General features: G+C 39.6%; 2 protein-coding genes across 2 annotated transcripts in view; both read left to right on the forward strand.

The window, feature by feature from the left end:
* Positions 1 to 3,019, forward strand: part of LOC136882256 (myrosinase 1) — a 92,539-nt gene extending 89,520 nt beyond the window's left edge. The window contains 1 exon segment of the mRNA XM_068226632.1: positions 2,845 to 3,019. Within this exon segment, the coding sequence (XP_068082733.1) occupies positions 2,845 to 3,019 (175 nt within the window).
* Positions 3,020 to 15,880: 12,861 nt separating this feature from the next.
* LOC136864071 (myrosinase 1-like) overlaps positions 15,881 to 20,518 on the forward strand; it is a 37,928-nt gene continuing 33,290 nt past the window's right edge. Inside the window, exon 1 of the mRNA XM_068226637.1 lies at positions 15,881 to 16,034. Coding sequence (XP_068082738.1) covers positions 15,881 to 16,034 — 154 coding nt within the window. The remainder of the gene's footprint in view (positions 16,035 to 20,518) is intronic.

Below are 20,518 nucleotides of genomic sequence, written 5' to 3' on the forward strand. Positions count from 1 at the left end.
ACAGGCCAGTGAAAAATTCCCGCAGTTTCAAATCCAGACCATTCCAACGCTTCCCCATTGTTGGCCGTTTCTAGCGTTTTCGGAAGGATCGCAGTCAACTTTCTCACCGCATTCCTCAACAATGCACCTACGCTATTGTTTACATTCGCTGTTGGCCACACTCACATTCTCAACGCTACACCGGCATTATCGCCTCACGCCAGCCACCACATCTTGCACCCTCATTGTTACAGTATCAGTCATCTTCATCGTTTTCCTCCCGTAGTAAGCATATGGCAAGATAACAAATATACTGATCATTTTCTGCTCCTTATGAGAGCAAAGATGGTGCTCATGTACAAAGATCATTTACTTCAATAATGTTGGCACAGATTTAAGTCTACAAGATGAAAATGGAAACGAAATTAAATGTTAAAAATATCCGAACCATGCTGAAAGTTGAACATTAACCCTTTCAGACCTGAAAGGAAACTGGAGGCGTGAATTTTTGTTTGTATGTCAAAAACTGACTAAAATGCTCCTCAATACACATATTGATAGTTTATTTTGCAAAATAAAAACTAACATCCGAAAAAAAGGACCCACACAATTGTGCGTATCAAAATTCAAAACCTCGTTGTATCACATACGATGATGTATCTTCAAAATTTACGTTCACTAACCAATGTACACACTTCATTGAATATATTCCGGTATTCAGTAAAGCTTCTAGATTAATATAAACGCAATAAATAAATACTTACTTTTGGCACTACTGCTTCTCGCAATCTCGCCGATCAACTGTGCTTTTTAAACTCTTCTTCCTTCGCCCTGGCGGTCAAGCGCATACTAAAAACAATTGAAACAGACGCCACGTGTCCCGCACAATCACTGCAGTCCGGTCTAGCGCCGAAAAAACATCAAATACGGTCAGGGATAAACAAAATACGAACCCGCACAATTGTGCGTACTCGGTCTGAAAGGGTTAAATTAATAAACATGTATAACAATTCGAACGAACCATCTATATGCTTTGTTTTCATTTTTACTTTCTTAGGCGTTTCCACTTTTCAGCAGTTGCCTATTCTCAGATGCCACATATCCCTATCCTGCCAGTCTTTTTCGGATGGCTTTAGCTATTGTTCCCCTCCATATTGCCCTTGGTCTCCCTCGACATCTTCTCCCTGGTGGAGGCTTGTGGCTATCGCTGTTCCTCCATCCGTCGGACATGCCCGCAGCATCTCAGTGCTCTGTAAATGGTTCTTCCACATCTAACCTCTATTCTTACTAATTCATTCCTCTCATGCTCCACCGTAACAGATCCATTTCCACAGTCTCAGTCTCTTGTTCAGGGCCCAATACTCTAAGCCATATGTCTGAATGCTTTCAACCACAACACGCAGCACCGTTTTCTTTGTTTCTCCAGATATGTGCCGACTCCAACAGATCCCGTTTAGAGATTTAACAACTACCCCTTGCTTGACTTATCCTGTGTGATATATCCACATTACATTGGCCAGTCTTGGCCATTAGTACTTGAACAGTTCCACATTTTTCAACCGACCGAACTCAAAATTCAAATCATCACCTTGATCACTTCCAACAAATATTCTGTTTTATTCATATTGACTGCTAATCCTCAGTGTGTATATGCATCCACTAACTTTCTCATTTGATACATGGCATCATTCTCATCCATAGCAATACGTACTTAATCCTCACCAATCAGTAGTGTGCAGTACTGGCACACCCAAACTTCTGCACTGCCTATTCCAATAGCCAAGAACACTTAAATGCAGCTGATGACATAGAATATCCTTAAACCTTTACTTGTTTATAAAATTTCTGGTATCTTATTACCAACCTTCACAGCTGCCTTGCATCAATGGTACATTCTTTTCACCAACTCTATTTTTGCACCATCCATACCAACATTTTCTAATGCCTTCCACAGTAATTAGCTTGGCACAGAATTATAATCGTTGTCTATATCAACAAACACCAAATGAAGATCTTGATATTTTGCCAACATTTCCTGGCACATCTGACGCACAAAAGAAAAAATTCTATCCACACAACGTTTTACAGCAATAAAACCCACCTGCTCCTGACATACAACATGTACCAAACTTTCCACTTTGTTATTTTAATTACTGTACTACTGAACAACATTCTCACCGAATACATGACACTTCTTCCTCTGTAAAATGTAACTTAAACAGCTGTGAAATAGTACTATTACTACTACTATTATTATTAGTAGTAGTACTATAGGTACTACTAACCGAGTAGAGGGCGGTTGGCCACGGTTCTACCGTGGTTCTACACTTCTGCATTCGGGAGACGGAGAAGATCAGGCCGTCTACCGTCAGCTGTCCTGAGAATTGTTTTCCGTGGTTTTCCATTCTCCTGCACTAAAAAGAACGCCGGTACAGCTCCTAATATAGGCCACGGATACACCCACCTCACTTTCTCCGCAAATTACATCACCTATACAAACCTCCCTGGCCTGAGAGACGGCGTTACCATCTAGGAAGCCCGCCGCCCCCCTTTAGGGGCAAGCTTTAGTAGTAGTAGTATTTCTCAGCTGTCCAGTTGCTTAATTGTGTGTTGAGTAAACGTAAGAAATCAGTTACTTTCACAACTGCTGTAAATATTCCAAACTTGATCTTTAACCCAAGATACACGACCCAGGAAAGAGCACTTTAAAAATAGTGCATAAAGACACTGTTATTTAATACTGTAACAAAGAAGGCCGAGAGTCTGGAGGGTCTGGCCATAGGCGACAATGCCAGCGTAAGGATTAGTCTGTCACATATCTTTCATGCAAAAACAAAATATAAAATATAACGTTCAATGTTTCAGGGAACGGTTTGGTTTGTACTCCGTGGACTTCAATGATCCGGCAAGGCCCAGGACAGCCAAAGCTTCGGCCCAAGTTATGAAGGAGATCTTTCACACCCGGCAACTACCAGAGCAAACTAACAGTCGATATCTTAACGTGTTAGCTGAAGAAATGGTAGCAATGTTGGCGTCATAACACTGTATATAATTTAAAAAATAAAAGTATGTATTTCTATTAAGTGAAGGTCTTCTCATATGCAAATTGTCATCGAATCCCATCGTTAGCCTCAAAATGAAATTCGACTTGATAATCTGTCCATAAATAAATGGATTGTTCTATCCACGCAGGTGAGAAGTTATGATGGCTAAATGCTATCGAAGCATCTGGGTTGAACATTTTCACACTTTTACCAGTTATCTTCATTCCTGAAGAGTTACTTCTTTCGATATATATAGGGTTGATGACTAAATTTTTGATCACCGAGCCCGATAGCTGCAGTCGCTTAAGTGCGGCCAGTATCCAGTATTCGGGAGATAGTAGGTTCGAACCCCACTGTCGGTAGCCCTGAAGATGGTTTTCCGTGGTTTCCCATTTTCATACCAGGAAAATGCTGGGGCTGTACCTTAATTAAGGCCACGGCCGCTTCCTTCCCATTCCTAGGCCTTTCCTGTCCCATCGTCGCCATAAGACCTATCTGTGTCGGCGCGACGTAAAGCTATTAGCAAATAAAAATTTTTTTTTTGATTAACTTTTATACCACCTTCAGTTACCTACAATCGCCATGGCTTATATTTCCAAATGAGATGTGTAACTGATTTGCTCTTTTCACAGCACGGAAATTCATTTTTGTAATTTTTTTCTAAATTCAGTCCTGGTGTATCATATAGGACATAGGGTCATTCCATTCTTTCTAACAAGGGGACATTCCCTACTCGTCACCACCGATTTTGCTCAAATTTATAGAACATGCAGGGCTTGGCTAGAAATGAAAGTACCCAAAGTGGCAACTCCAGATGGCCAAGCGTATTTTAAAAAAATGTTGACGCGGCTCTGGCACCGTATTAGCCACTTACGTTATCGCGCCCGCCGAGCAGTTGTTGGCGTAGCGGTAAGAGCTTGGACTAGTAATTCGGTGGTCGTGGGTTCGACTCCCCGTGTGGAGTCTTTCTCAATTTTTGTATTATTCATTTATTTTAATTTATTGTACTTATTTATATGCAAAAGGCATATTGCACCCATAAGCGAATTTGCCTAATTAATTTACAATTAAAAATTGAATATTTCGCATATGAGATACCACAGTGAGGCTGTGAATCTAGCAGTCACAAAGGAACTTTCTGGCGCCAGTCAGACGGCAAGAAGTATCCACGAAACTCTTCTCTAAGCACGACCAACTTGTAAACCAACCTAAGGGTTCCTTCCAATAAATTTTATGACACCGCGTAGGAGTGGCGACTTGCTGTTCGGTTCTCACGAGAAAAGCACGCGTTGAGGCCTGACCTACTTAGCTAGGACAGAAGGGACAACGACAATAACCGCCAATCCTTGGGAGGAAGTGGAAGTACCCACGTTTGGAAGAGCGCGAAAGTCTCAGCCAATCAGAAAATTCTAAATTTGAATGAACTGTCACAGCGGGAAATCTACAGTCAGTATTTCGCGATCTGAAGCCCGTTGTGGTGGTGAGAAACAGTGTCCTGATTTCTTTATAATATTTGGTGAATTATCAGTGCGAATCTGTGGTTAATTAGTGCCTAATTAATACAATTTAACTTCACACGGAGGAGTAAGAGGACCTAGAAGAATGAGCTGTCATGGCGGGATGGAGCCATCCACCGGAAGAAAATAACACCAGTGACGCGCGCCGTCGTGTGGATTATCCTGTGATCATTTCCCGCAGCGCATTATCACATGTGAGTCAGACAGAATTTAGGAAGTTCTGCATATAAATTTTGAAAACTACAACCTACGGATGTACGATAAAGCGCCCCCGAGGACTAGATTATTACGCCACATCCCTTCCACGGAACTATTTTCCAGGTGGTCGGAGGACTCTTTACAAAACCCAGCGACCAGAGGGCTGAACTCTCAGTTGTTGTCTTGAATATTCTCAGTGTGTTTCTTGAATTCTCAGTTGTTTTGAGTACTCTCGATGTTCTTCAGAATTCTCAGTTGTTTTGTTGAGTCTTGGCAGTGATTCTGTGTGTCTTAGTGTTACTTCAATATTCTCAATGTATCTACGTTTGACAGAGTGACAGAGTGTGTCAGCAAATTCATTTAGTCAGCTTTACTTTTGGCTGGTAAGAAAGCGATTAGACACTTGTAGGCATTTTTAGAAAGCCTTGTATTATTTACTTGGGAGAGTAGCATTTCAGAAAATGAACACTTTAACAGACTTTTACTGTAAATGCAGAGAGAACAGGCAAGGGCTACACTTTCAACTTAATAAAACTCACATTACGAGTCGAGAGGAACAAGTCCATGTTTTCAGCATATTTACATAAAAACATCTCTAACCAACGGGTAGTTTCACATGTGTTAACAGCATAAATATTCTCCACAACATAAACTGTATTTTAGCTTGCTTCTACCATTCAATAAACTGTTTTAACAAGCGAGATATTTACGGCCAGAAACTAGTAAAGACAGACAGGGAGGAGATTGACTTTCTTCAATGAAGGCCGCAATAGTAAACCTTGAGGAAACAGTTATGTCCCGGTGGGGTTAATGTTCTGTAAGCTGCAGTGTAAACAAAGCTGAGAGACCGGCGAGCAGACCAGCAGGTGATTTCCAGGTAGATAGTGAGACGACCGTCCAACACAACAGGAGTCTGCAGTGGTAGCATCTAACTTTCACTGGAGTGAGAGAAATGCGAGTGTTTTATGCTAATATAAACGTGTGTCACGGCATGGCAAAAATGTGTCAAATTTGCGTGTGTAAAAATCTGGAATACCACATCAGCTTGAAGATGGAATTCTAATTTCACCATGACCGAGGCTGGAGGGCGAGCCAGCCTGTCTCCATCACACAGGTATGAGCATCGATAAATAATGTAAATAAATATGTAGGACCGTGGCTAATCGATGATCAATGTAGTTTAGGGTAATTAGGTAGGATTGTAAATAATTCACGGTTGATAATTGTAACTATAATAATAATAATAATAATAATAATAATAATAATAATAATAATAATATTGCACTTTCAGCTAGGATTATTTGTGCACTTTGTTTAGGTAGATGTTTGTTTGCGTGTTGTTGGTTTATTTCTGTAGTATGTCACTTTGACAGTTAGGCAGCTATGATATTTGATCTATTGAGTGTAATGCCGTTTTATTATTATTATTCATCATGTTATTTAGATCGTGGGCTTTTGAGTCACATTTTGTTGGTGTTTTGATCTTGTAGACGCCGCCGCGATGATTTCAATGTTTATTTTTGCTATGTTTGCGCATTTCAGTTTGTTTTATTTGTGGAGTCATCCTTCAGATGACCGGTTTTGATTGTACCTATCCCGTGTATTTTGCGACGATTTTTGGTAGACGCGAGTATTTATTTCTGTGTAGTTGCGGTTACGCATGTTTCAACATCTGTGTTTTGAGAGGCAATCTCGTCACTTTTTTTTTATTTTAAGAAGCAGTGAGTGCCATTGATGAGTCAGCTCTGAGATTTTTGTGATGTGTTAAGCAGAGAATGATCGAGAGATCGAGCTAGATGATTAATATCCCTGATGATCTACGTTGATAATGGAAATATGATTTGGACCATGTTGTAAGAAGTCGTAATGCGCACGACAGATATTTTGGCCGCCGGATACGAGCGAGGCCGTATTGTGAGAATAATGAATAATAATGACGTCGAGAATTAATGAGTAAATAGAATTGTGAAATGAAGAATTTAACCACGAGTGTTAAAGGTGTTACGACATGGGTTATGATAGTAGGCAGAAGCCTGTATTTGTTTAAATAATTCCAGGGAAAGTAGACGCTCGGCAAATAATGCTAGCCAATGTACAATGTGAGCAGAGCGACGAGTCAATGTGTTTTGAATAATCATGTAGAGTCATGGATGCCATGAAATAACAGTAATTTGTCCATCAAGGTTAAATAGTATCATGTCCAGACATTTATCGTCTGAGGTTACAGATTGCCGTCAAATTCACAATATTTATATTTTTGCTACTCGCAGCGGGGTATATTTTTCTGGAGACTCCGATTTCATTTGCGCACTTCCATCCTTATTAATTTCCAGTAGGCCGCGATGGTGGGATCTAGTTTTGTTTATTTGTTTTTCATTCTGATTGTACTTTTTACCATTTATTTATAGGACGTAAGCGTAGGTGAATTATTTATATTTGATTTGATGTAAATAGATAGGTGTAGATAGGCTAGTTTTGATTTCTGTATTCTCTTTGTCGGAGCAGTGTTTCTCCGTTAATTAATGTAATGATGTAAATAAGATCTCAGATGTTAGGTTTATGGATCATCGATTATGTCACAGTCGAAACTATAGTAGTGGTATGCTCATACCAGGCATTTATGTAATTACCAAACTTTCCTTTTAAAATCCACTACATTTTATTTTGAAATGAAGCGATCCTTAAATAAATAAATTGTATAAACTGCCGCAATGAACGAGATAAACAAGATGGCATCTGCCTCCATCTAGTGATGGTACCCCAAATATGAGTTCATAATGAAATGCAGTCAGCGGCAAATGCAATAGAAATTTAAATGTACAAGGATCGCTATCATTTGAATTGTTAATATCAGGCGTTTGGCCTAAATTTCTGTTTATTCTTAAGAAGTCCAGTCTATCACAGGTATGCAAGTGAAGTTTTTAAATTTAGATGAGTGGTTGGATACACTCAGATTGATGTTTCAATAATTTATTTTGTTTAATCATGAGGTGTTGAATAAGACAACGGTTATGTAGGAAATGAAGTGTGATGTTCATGGCTGTGTTTTCTTCGAATTATTTCCTTATGTGATACACTTGCTTAGTGCAGTCTATGATTATTTAAATTTGGGTATTTTTACCAAATGAGCCACATGTGTTTAATATTTGATAACTCCTATGAGTCAGTGGATTGATGACGTAACAAATTTAATTTATTATGAGACAACTACTTTAAATTTATTTTTGAGAAGTATTATCTCCGTAATATAGTTCTGTATTCCAAGAAGGTGGTCTTTCTGACCAGAGTTTTAAACTGAGTCATGTTATTAACTTGAGGACTGTGTCAACAGAGTCTGGAATATTTTAATTAAGGTGTGACCTTCAGTCAGTTTATTAGGCAGTTTATGATGTTTTGTAAGGCAGATCCTCAATCTTTAATTTTCTTAGTTTCATTGATTTCATTTTGTTTACATTTTCACTAATTCAGTTTACGTTCATTTTTAGCATTTTGCATTTTTATTTAATAAATTAGTCTTTATTTTAATTTTTAATTCAGTCTTTGGGTACCGTCATTTTAGTTAGTTTACCCCCTCTTTTCATTCCCTCACTCCTTATTCGACGGGTGGCCTCTCCGGGGATAACGGACGGGCACGACTGAGGAAGAAGAGTCTACATGCAGCGGTGAGTATTATTTACATGTCATCTATTACAGGAGCAGCCGGCGCAAAGAAGAAGGAAGAGATCACCGCAGTTGTTGCCTTAAAAAGGGCACAATATAGGATGCCATTTTTTTAATGAGCGCACCTTTGTAGAAAATTTGGAGTTGCGAACTTTCCCGACGTGTTCAAACAGAAATTCTTCTTTTTTCTCCTTTATTGGCTATCTCCCCTCCTTGGGGAATGTGCCATAAATGTGAATAGTTATTTCGCTGTAAGATTCATTTTCACCTGACTAGTGAAGGTTGCTCCTGGCGGCTCTACACAAACAATTGATTCTTGGCGCAGATAGACAATGACAATGAAGTCCCATTTTTTTTTACCTTTTCTATGCCTTTTGCGTATAAATAAGTAAATAACATTAATTATTCACTTCTTTGTGTAACTGGAAAATGAGTAACATAAAAGTTGACAGAGAAAACAGTCTCCACACGCGGAGTCGAACCCACGACCATCGAATAACCAGTCCGAACTTTTACCGCTACGCCAACAACTGCTCGGCGTGCGCGCTAACGTAAGTGGCTTATACAGTGCGAGAGCCGCGTCAACATTTTTATTTTTATTTTTATTTTCTATACTCTTGGCCATCTGGAGTTCCCACTTCGTTTACATTCATTTCTAGCCAAGCGCTGCATGTTCTATAAATTTGATCGAAATCGGTGGTGACGAGTAGGGAATGCCCACTTGTAAGATGTATGAGACGCCATCGTTTTGAGCATCTAGTATCATATGTTATACAAATGCCACTCTTGTCGCCTCACATTATTATTATTGTTATTATTATTATTATTAGTAGTAGTAGTAGTAGTAGTAGTAGTAGTAGTAGTAGTAGTATTTGTCTTAGACCATTCCTATGCTGTTATACTATGTGATGGCTAGAGTTTTCAAAAGTAGAAAATCAAACCATTAATAAATAATAAAAACATGTGGCATAAGTAATAGGCCTACACCTCGTAAACAGGAGATGCTAAGAACTTGCCTCCTCCAAAATTTAAATTGTACACAAAGAAAGCCCTTACTTAGAGGAAAACGCAAGTGTCTGGGAGTGTGTGAGAAATGAATAATAACGGCGTATGGCCTCCGTAGCGGCCTGAAGCAGGTATGTCGACTTGAGGCCACATAGGTGACCTGCGTATCTGTGAGTATGAGGCCCTTCCTGAGAAGAATTCTAATGTTAAAGGAGGTCGAGATACCCAGATTCCGAGCCAGAGTATTTAACCAATAGAAGTTAAAATCCATGATCAGGCCAGATATCAAAGCCCTTGGACTAAAGACCAGCATTCTAATCATTAAGCCGTGGAGCCGGACAACATGAACGAGTGAATGAGAGGATGGTTAGAATTAGTCAGTCAACTGGTTGATTAAGGGCAGTGAGCAGTATTCATCTACTTCCATTAAGACTTCATTTCCCAGTCTAATATTTCCTGTATCACCAGAGTTCGTTCGACTGCACTCCATTACTTGTGTTTTGGACTTATTTCATCTTGTACTCCTTACCCAAGACTTTGCCCCTATCATTCAGAAATTTCTCCAGTTCTTCTGCAATCTCAGGTACTTACGTATGGTTCGTCCATTATTGGAATATGCAAACAGTGCTTGGGACCCTCACCAAGAATACCTAATAAAATAAATAGTGTGCAGAGGAAAGCAGCAAGATTTGTAACAGGGGATTTCAGGAGAAAGAGTAGTGTATCAGAAATATTAAAGTAACTTGGGTGGGAAACTTTAAGTAAGAGAAGGGAGAAAACTAGACTTATAGGATTATATAGAGCCTATACAGGAGAAGAAGCATGGGGAGAAATCCTTGACAGGCTTCAGTTGGAAAATAATTATATCGGCAGGACTGACCACAAGTATAAAATTAGAAGGAATTTTTTCATTCATTGGGAAGAGCGTGAAGGAGTGGAACAGTTTACCAGGGGTAGTGTTTGATCCTTTCCCAAAATCTGCACAGATATTCAAGAAGAGAATAAACACCAACAGAGAAAATAAATGAAAAGTTAGAGGGCATTCGACCAGTGCAGGTTATTGTAAATAAAAAGTATTTGTGAATAATTCCATTCCCTGGTCTAAGGAGTTTGGACAGCCGAAGTAGGGGACTGCCTGCGGGGGTGAAGTACAGTGGGGACTTCGAGGGCCCTGGGACCGCTACGGTAGCTGTGAAGGCCCTTCAGGAATTCTGAAAAGTGGTGGCAAAAGGGGCTCTGGTTAAGACGCAGCAGGTCGTTATGCTACTTAGGTTCCGAAATGGGTAAATAAATAAATAAATAAATAAATAAATAAATAAATAAATAAATGCAATGTAAATTTTAACCTTTTACCAGTTGTATAGTATTATTTGAAGTAATTCCACATACTGTATACGAGCTGACTATATTTGTAAGTACAGGAGGTATTATAAGTAGAATTTGTAAACAATATAAATTTATTAAGGATGAGCTGTGTGTTTTATAGAAAAAGTTGTTAGCGTAAATTGTATAATATTGTATTATAGGAAAATTTTCTTCTCTTGTTAATTTAAAATTTAGTGCCTGACAATAATGTATTTTAGTGTACCATTTGTCACTGAGGTAGACACCTCATTAGCAAATAATGATTTGATTTTGATTTTTTGAAAATAAGCAGATACAATAAGAGCAATGACCAATGAGAATTGATGTACGCATATATGTTACATTTTTTCAGGCTGTTTCCATGGCTAGATGACTAGCATTCTGGCATTTGGTCCATGGAGACCTGAGTTCGATTCCGGGCCGGCTCGGGGGTTGGGATTGTGTGCCGTCTTCAACACTATAATTCATCTTAGGTGGGGCCCCATCCTCACAGACGTGCAGGTCACCTACCAGACATCAACTCGAAAGACTTGCACCAGACCTCTCCGTCCGGATGTCACACGCCATTATTATTATTATTATTATTATTATTATTATTATTATTATTATTATTATTATTATTATTATTATTATTATCATTATTATTCTTTTAGACCTACGATAGACCACGTGGTTCTTAACTCTGGTGAGCTCTTTTCTTCCTCTTAGCCCAGTATTCCTTCATTCTAGCGCTATGGATGTCTTTTCTTTCTTGAGTCCATTTCACTCCTACTCCTGGACGCAGTGATTTAGTTGTTAGTGACTGGAGAGAGTCAGATGTCTTGACTAACTTTCTGAAATCTCGGTTGTAAATGTCAATGTGATCAATTTTTAGGTATTGTAGGTCTTTCCGTACTAAATTCGTCCATTTGGCACTTGTTGCTTTCCCTCTAGATACAGTGTTGAAGATCCTTGAAGTGAGTCTCTGGCTGTCCATCGTGACTACGTGACCATAGAAAATTAGTCTTCTCTTCCTCATAGCTGTTGTAATGCTCTCTATTTTACTGTACAGTTCCTTGTTGTGCCTGATTCTGTAGCTATCTCCTTCCTTAATGGGACCCATAATCCTTCTGAAGATCTTTCGCTCTTTCAGTTCCAGTTTTCTTATTATTTATTATTATTATTATTATTATTATTATTATTATTATTATTATTATTATTAGATTTTCCGATGATATTTTTCTTTTACCCGAGATTGAAAAAGAAATAGAGAAATTGCTGAATGATAGGGACAGAGTCTTGGGGAAGGAGTTCAAGATGAAATAAATCCAAAACAAAAATAATATAGTGCAGTCGAACGAAGTCAGGAGATGCAGGAAATATTAGATTAGGAAACGCTGAAAGGAAATAGATAAATATTGTTACTTGGGTAGTAAAATAACTAATGATGGCAGAAGTAAGAAGGACATAAAAGCAGACTAGCATAAACAAGGAAGGTCTTTCTTAAGAAAAGAAATTTGCTCACTTCAAACATTGATATAAGAATTATAGAAATGTTTTTGAAAACTGTCGTGTGGAGCGTGGCATTGTGAAGAAATGAATCATGGACGATAACTACACTAGTGTCCAAAAGTTAAGCATAATCACTAAACGAGGCCATTCCGCCGGATAGGAACGTCAGACGGATTGCTGAACAAACGGAAGCTGAATCACACACCATATGTCACACAACTTGTCCAGAAAACAGAAAACAGGTTCTGATAGCTAAGGTACATCTTCGACAACAAGTAACAAAACTTGGCAATGTCTTCCACAACAAAATATGCTGTTAATAGGGTGTATGGTTACCCCTAACGGTCACACATGCTTCGCAGCGACGTGGCATGCTCTCTATCAGCTGGTCCAAGAGCTCATGTGGCAGTCGATCCCATTCTTCCGAAAGGGCGAAGCGAAGGTTTTGGAGGCTGCCGGGATGCAATTCGCCTCCCCAATGCATCCCAGTCATGTTCTATAGGATTCACATCCGTTGACCTCGCCGACCAGTCCATGCGATGAATGTCTTCCTCAGCCAGAAATTCATCCAGCAGAGCAGCGCGGTGCAGTCGAGCATTATTGTCCATTGAGAGGAAGTCTGGACCAAGCGCACCTTTGAAGAGTCGAACATGTGGTCTCAGTACCTCATCCCTGTATCTCCGAGCGTTAACAGTGTTCCTCGGACCACCCATGAAGATGTGCAGGTCAGTACGGCCATTCAACATGATGCCGCCTCACACCATCACGTCACCACCACCATACTAGTCCGGTTCCACGATATTCCTGTGGTTGTATCGGCTACCCAGTTTTCTCCAGATTAATGTGCGACGGGAATCGTTCTGCAAACCGAAGGGGGATTCATATGTGAAGAGCACATGATTCCATTCATTCATGGTCCATTTTCGATGTTGACGGCTCCACAGTAAACGGGCCCGTCTCTGTGCTAGAGTGAGTGGATGCTCACCGCTGGATGTCGGGCTAACAGCCCTGCTGTTTTGAGCCTCTGGTACATAGTTTGCCGGGAAACGGCAACCCCCGAGACGGCTGCAAGCTCCGCCGACAATTGTCTTGCAGATGCACTCCGATTTCGTCGGGCGGTTAAGGCCAAATTTCGGTCCTGCTGTGGGGTGGTGACCCTTGGTCGACCTTGTATTGGCCTACGACTAATATCTCCTGTGTCTTGAAGTCGCCTCCAAAGCCTACAAATGACACGTTTTGGCACATTCAAGGATACAGCAACTTCGGTCCGTGTCTGGCCTGCTTTCAGGGCGGCCGAGTATTCTACCCTGCAAAACGGGGTCCAAATGGCATCGTTGTGCCATTATGTTGTCACGTTCACACGAGGCTACACTCCACACACTATAACAAGGCAAACACGACTGAGGGAATATGGGGCGCAGGCACTTGCTGTGTTTACCTTGCGGTTACGCCGTTAGTCAAAGCAGGGAACACTCCTTTCCTATACAGAGCGAACACGTAAGGTTGGTAGGTGCATATGTCGTGCGATTTGCGGTCTATTTCCTGTTGCCCTGCTTATTCGTAACTTATGCTTAAATTTTGGACACTAGTGTAGCTCAGAAAGAAAGAGAATGTAAGCTTCTGAAATGTAGTGTTACAGAAGAATGCTGTAGGTGCAATGGATAGATCGAATCACGAATGAAGAGATGCTGAATCGAATTGGTGCGAGGAGATCGATTTGGATAAATCCGACAAGAAAAGTTAGAATGATAGGACACATCTTAAGACACCCAGAACTTGTTCGGTTGTTTTTTGAGGGAAGTGTAGGCGGTAAGAACGGTAGCGGTAGACCAAGGTATGAATATGACAAGCAGATTAAAGCAAATGTAGGATGCAGCAGTTACGTAGAAATGAAAAGGTTAGCACAGGATAGGGTGGTATGGAGCGCTGCACCAAACCACCAGTTTATGGACTAATGACTGAAACAACATTATTATTATTATTATTATTATTATTATTATTATTATTATTATTATTATTATTATTTTCTTTATTCCCGTCCAAGTAGCGCGATTGAATTTATTTAGTTGCTTATGTTGTTGCCTTTTTCTTCTCCCCATATCACTTCATTTTCCCGCTGTGGCTCTTCTTGCGATCTTTTTTACTAAGTTTTGTTGATATTAGTGCTTGGATGGCCTGCAAAGCTGTGATTGTCGATTAATTTTATGAACATAGATCTGTATAATACAATGTCATCTGTGATGCCTATTTTCTGATTTTTTTTCCAACTCGAAAAGTCATTTTTTTTAACTTTCATTGATAGGGCGTGGTTCAGAATTCTTATGGTCCGTCTCTGTTTTCCCTATCTGTGAATATGTCCGTAATATTTCAAACGTCTCTTCTTTAATGTATCTGAGATTTTCTCTGAGTGTTGGTATTAGTCATGACTCATGAGATTTCCTTATCATCCAGATTCCCCCTGTACAGACTGATCCAAACAAATCGCTAAGGTTTATTCTCTCTTACATCTTTAATCAATGATCTGCCTACAATGATCAGTGTTTCAGATGCAAATTACAGTGCGTTAGGCTTGCTTAGAATGTCGTAATGCCTTGGTTTTGCATTTCGGGATATGGCTTCTTGATTATACGTATATGTTCCAAGTGAGTCTGTACCCTCTCTGTGGGTTAGAGATCATTTTTCTGTTTGCTTCAGGATTCAGTCCTGAAGGTTGGATGACTTCTCCCAGGTAATTTAATTTAGAAACTTGGGATATTTTTCCATATTGGGTTTTCATTGGTTGTCCATCTGGGTACCGAAGAGATCCTTCCATGCAATGGGTTTCTGGTATGAGATCTGGCGTCTTGTTCTGCATGCAGTTCCATAGATTTTTTCAATGGATGCAATCACTTCCTGTCATCTGACTAGACTGCTAAGTCATCAGCGAAGGCCAAACACTGTAAATTAATTTTATTTTCACGAAGTATGCCAAGGATTATTTCTTTAACTTCCTTTTACTCAAATCTTAATCACTTTTTCCAAAACAAAATTAAGCAATAGAGGTTACCGCACATCTTATTGTCGCTCTCCTGTTTTAACATCAAATGGCTCAGACAATTCTCCCAAAAATTTAACCTTTGAAGTGGTGCCTGCCTGTTAGTGTTTGCATGATTAATTCTCTTGTTTTAGCGTATACTTTGAATTCTCCTAGTACACGGAAAAGTGTCGATCTGTCCATCGAGTCATATGTTTATTATTGTTATTACATCCTACGAAATTGAATACTGAATATCAAAAGCATTTTTTATTATACAAGAATCACACGATAGTAAAGCAGGTAAGTACTATGTTCGTAATAAAACAACTACCTTCAATATCTAGAGGATTGGAGAAATCTATTATACCAGTTCAAGGGCTCATACACAAAACAACATTCTATAATCAGATATAAGTAGGTGCCTTGGTTCTTCACCTAAGTCCTTGGGTCGATAAGTATGTATTTATATAACTGAGTTTCGGGCTTGACGTGTCTAATTGTTTACCACCTGCTAAGTGGTACTTGACCTTCAGTGAAATAACGGTTCATTACCTGATACCGGTATATCATCGTCTCTTCGCAGAGGTACAGTAATCATTTTCAGGATGATACGCGCTGTCAACACTTGGCTACTGTTTCTCGGATTCCTAGCCATCGGAGCTGTACAGGGCGCCAGTTCTAACAACCAGTTCCCAGATGGTTTTCTCTTCGGGGCAGCCAGTGGTGCTTACCAGGTGGAAGGTGGTTGGAACGAGGACTGTAAGATTCAGTTCAGATACAATTCAAGACATTAGCAACAACAACGAGGTAATATTTACCCTTCGGCGTGTGAATCTATATTTGAAACCACAAAGCGCGTAGGTGATTTCTTAAATCACTATCCTTTGGTTCGGATTCCAAGAAAAACTGTACAATCCCTGGTCACAATCAAGATAGCAACAGTCAGGTAAATTTTCAAACTTACATTTGGTTTTATAAACGTCTGTTATAGCTGGGTTTTATCCACACAAAAATGTTGCATAGGGTAATATGATGGCAGGAAACGTCGAATAAATGCTATTTTAAAAAAATATGTATATGAACGGTCAATTTCGCCAGGCTTAGTGGCTCAGACGGTTGAGGCGCTGGCCTTCTGACCCTAACTTGGCAGGTTTGATCTTGGTCCAGTCCGGTGGTATTTGAGGGTGCACAAATACCAGTAGCGGCCTACTCGTAAGGACTTTCAGACAGTGTCCTCCATAGAGAACGAGAGGGCTTTTAAATTTAGTTTCTCTCGATATTTGAAGTCAAAAACTGGACTCGAGTAATGCTAAGAATATTACATTCATCGCAATACTGTAAATTCGCATCAATAAGGAAGATTGTTCGGCAATATGAAACTTAGGTGAGTAAATTTTAGCGCGCAGTTTGCTGGTAAATATTTTCAGGTTGAAAGTAAGGCACGGACTCTCGAACTCCCGTCCCGGATATAGTAAGGGTGAGGGGGGTGAAACGTAAGAGGGAAGCGCGCTGGTGGGCTGTTTCCCTGTTACGAAGGGTGCGGGTAGGGGCTTTAAGCACGGCAAAGTTGTGATGTTTGGGACATCACTGAAGGTTTTTAATTATTGAACTATATATTTAATTGATAAGATGTATATATTTAATCACTGATAGGTCATGTTTAAATTAATATGTATATATATATAGGGTCTTTATCATCCATTTCAATCATCATTTCATTTCTTTGTATCGCGGCTATAACGTATTCTGAACGAACAAATTATTGGGTAAAGTATTTCAACATCACGCATATTTATAACTTGCAGTAAATTTTCCAATAGCCGTTGTGAGGTGACCAGAGTCAGCAGACTAATTTCAGCCCAATTCCAGGAAAAGTACGTCATCGAGATTACGAGAGACCTTACCCTCTCCACCTCATGAAGATACAGTTGATACATTATTAACACCCACTTTTCAAACTCGGCTTGGGGACGCTTTATTTCAGCGGGAAAGTTCAGCCTATGCGAATGAACGTAATGAAGCAACGTGATGGATTGACAGCTATACATCGGAGAAGGGATGAGACCTCGAATCTTACTGGACCATGTGATATGGATGATGGAAGGAGACTTGTGAACCGATAAATACCACCGACAAGGGCTGGAGAGGACATTCATTCGGACAGCCGGACTTTCTCATTTATATACTTATTCATTCTACGTCTACACATCGGAGAAGATTTTAACTTAGTTCACTTCGCATCTGAGTATATTCTACTCAAAAGTTACTCTCATTGGGACTTGTTATCTCAATGACGAGAGGTAGTCAACGGGAGACCGGTTCTGACTGGTATAGGGGAGCAGAGCTTTTATTATGAGTTTAGCTACGCTACTGTTCCGTAATAAGGAAGAATACAAGTGTATTCTCTCCATGAACATAACCCATGGTGGTTTTGCATTTAAAATTAGGACTCATTACGACTTTATGTAAGGAGTACAGTAGGAAGTGTTAAAGACAGGAAATGTAGAGGCAGGAATGGAATCCAACAACAGATGAGGCAGCCTGTACGAGAGATCCACCCATCTTCAGCTTCAAGACAACAGAGTCTACATTTGGTGAGCTTATGGCATAAGTTACTGCAAGTCTTCGCGCAACAGTTCATTTTCTTAAAGTTAATTTCATTCACTTTTTATTTTGCTTCCGTAAGTTCAGATTTCGTTAATACGCCGTTACGTCACGTTTTCATCTTAATAAATAGCTGTTTTAATTTGTATTTTATGAAATGATTATTAATGATCCTTAAATTCCAAGTTAGTGTACTTAATGATTTGTGTTCCGTTCACCCCACCCCTGGGAGTTTTTTGAGTCTCATTACGTATTATTATTTATTATTATTATTATTAATTATCTACTTTTGTTTTCAAGCCATAAGCTTGAAGACTGGCGCCCTTGGGATACTGTTTCTGGAGAAACAATGACATATCATTTATTTATTTAATATTAAAGTGACCCGCCACGCTATAAATTTGTCATACATCTGTGGGCAAAGTGGGTACGTCACAAAGTCCGTAGGAGTAAAGGTATCTTCACAAACACCTCGACGAGTATGCGCCAGCCATGGCTGCATGTAATAACAATAAATAATAACTAGAGGCCGCAGCATTCCTTATAAATAGGTCAGATAACTCGTCTTGATATGCCTGTCGTAGTCTTATTTTCCCTGCCCTTTTCAATGGTTTTATGCACATTTAATAAGAAGCGCGCGTTATGGTGTGGCGCAGTTCGTAGTCAGAACTCATCCATTCTGAAGTCATCATGCTTGGTGTTATGTCGTGGAAGGCAATGGTATTTTTAATCACAGTTCATATAGAACGGTTGTCTTGTGTGCTCATAGATTATTGCCTGGAATGAGCGTTTCTTGCCAAGCAGAGAACTTTTTTTAAGATGTATGGCCTTCACTCTTTCTAGTGTAGCTAGGTTATCCTTCGATAGGTGTTCCCAGATAATGTCTAAGAAACATGTCATGATGGGGTCTGTTTGTACATAGACTTTTTCTCTTAGCAGAATGTATTTGGAAGCTGAGAACGGTTAGAGAATCATAGGGTATCTAGCAAGGTATAGTATTATTCCGTAATCAGAGGAATCAGATGCTTGACAGTTAGTAATAAAATATGGCTGCATGCAATGGCATTACTAAGGATGAAAATCACTATATCAGAATACCAGCAAATGTACCCGTGCTTCACTACGGTATTCTACAGTGTACACGGATTTCTCCGTAAATTACTGTAAAGGCAGAGAGTAAGATTATATTAAATCGCATGCCTCTTAGCGCTATCCTAGAAGCAAAACAGGGAGGACGGAATACGTCGTTTTCGATGTAAGGTAGGCATTGGGGAAGTTTTGAGGATATTGGCAAGCCACAATTCCTACTGCCAATCACAATCGAGTGCAGGAGTTTCTGCTATAATGGCAGGCTCACCTGGCAACAGCCATTCACGATAGATATTGAGAGTTTTCATTATAAAGACAGGCCCTTTTTCGTAATGCAAGTCGCAGTCGAGTTCGAAAGATTTGATTATAACCGAGAAATGCAGCGCTATCTAACGTATCAACAACGAGACAGGGCAATAAGCCATACGATCAAAGTTGTTGATGTCTCCAAATAGAACGGCGATTATGCTATCTGTTTTGTAATACGACTTACCGGTTAGCCGCCAATTATCCCGAAACGAAGGTCTGCGCCGTCATTAAAATTCCATCCATATTTCGATATTTTCCGGGGCCAAAAGTTATACATTTTCATAGCTTAAAATATTTCCTCAAATAAAATAGTGTCCAGGTTTCGGGATTAGCACTCGCATACAGTATATACAGAGTACCTAAAGAAGAAAATAATACAGTTATTAAAATTGAAATTAATAGAAAATAGGATTATAAGGGAGGACAGCCGGATAGGACAAATATGTGAATACCAAGTCGATGTATTACAAAATCAAATGCCCCTCAATAAATTATGCCGGTATGAGTTATGGATATAAGAAAGCGGTAACAGAAGAGAAATGTAGGCCCAGGGATTCTTAGATGAAAATATAAGATGACTAATGGTGTTATTACTTAAGCTATTCGAGAATGGTTATAACCTCCAACAATATTCCGCCAGAATCCCGCAGAGTGGCGATTGACGTCTCTCTTGCTTTCTACCCAAGGAACAACCACGAATTTACAGGAATGATGACGAACATAGCAATACGTTACTTCCCTGCTGGCTAGCAGCCAGAGACGTTGCCATGGTAACCTGTAGGTTCGTTGTCGGTCCGTTGTCTGCTCAGTACAGAGCATGATACCCGCAGAAAATAGTAATTTTCTCCATCATTTTAAGAGTAAGCTAAATCATGAACAAAACAGAAGTTGTTTATAATGAAGAGACGTTTCACATACAGTCCACGGAGTTTACAGAAAATCAATAGTATAAGAGAAAATGGAGGAAAACCGTTCTGGCTTTCCTATAAACCCCCGTCTATTTAAATATTTTAAATGATATGCATATTCAAGACCTTTCCGGGGATGCGTGTACTCTAAATATTATATCGCTTGGTCGAGATCTATCCAGCAGTTTCGCCGTGATGGTGGAACAAGCAAACAGACAGACACAAAAAGTAAAAACCACCGATTCGGTCTTGAATTGACCTAAAACGGATAAATATCTGAAAAATTGGCAAAACAAACGAAATTACAGACAGCGGGCCCCCAACGATTTTATT

Source organism: Anabrus simplex, chromosome 1 (genome assembly GCF_040414725.1).
Source record: "Anabrus simplex isolate iqAnaSimp1 chromosome 1, ASM4041472v1, whole genome shotgun sequence".
Lineage (NCBI taxonomy): Eukaryota > Metazoa > Arthropoda > Insecta > Orthoptera > Tettigoniidae > Anabrus > Anabrus simplex.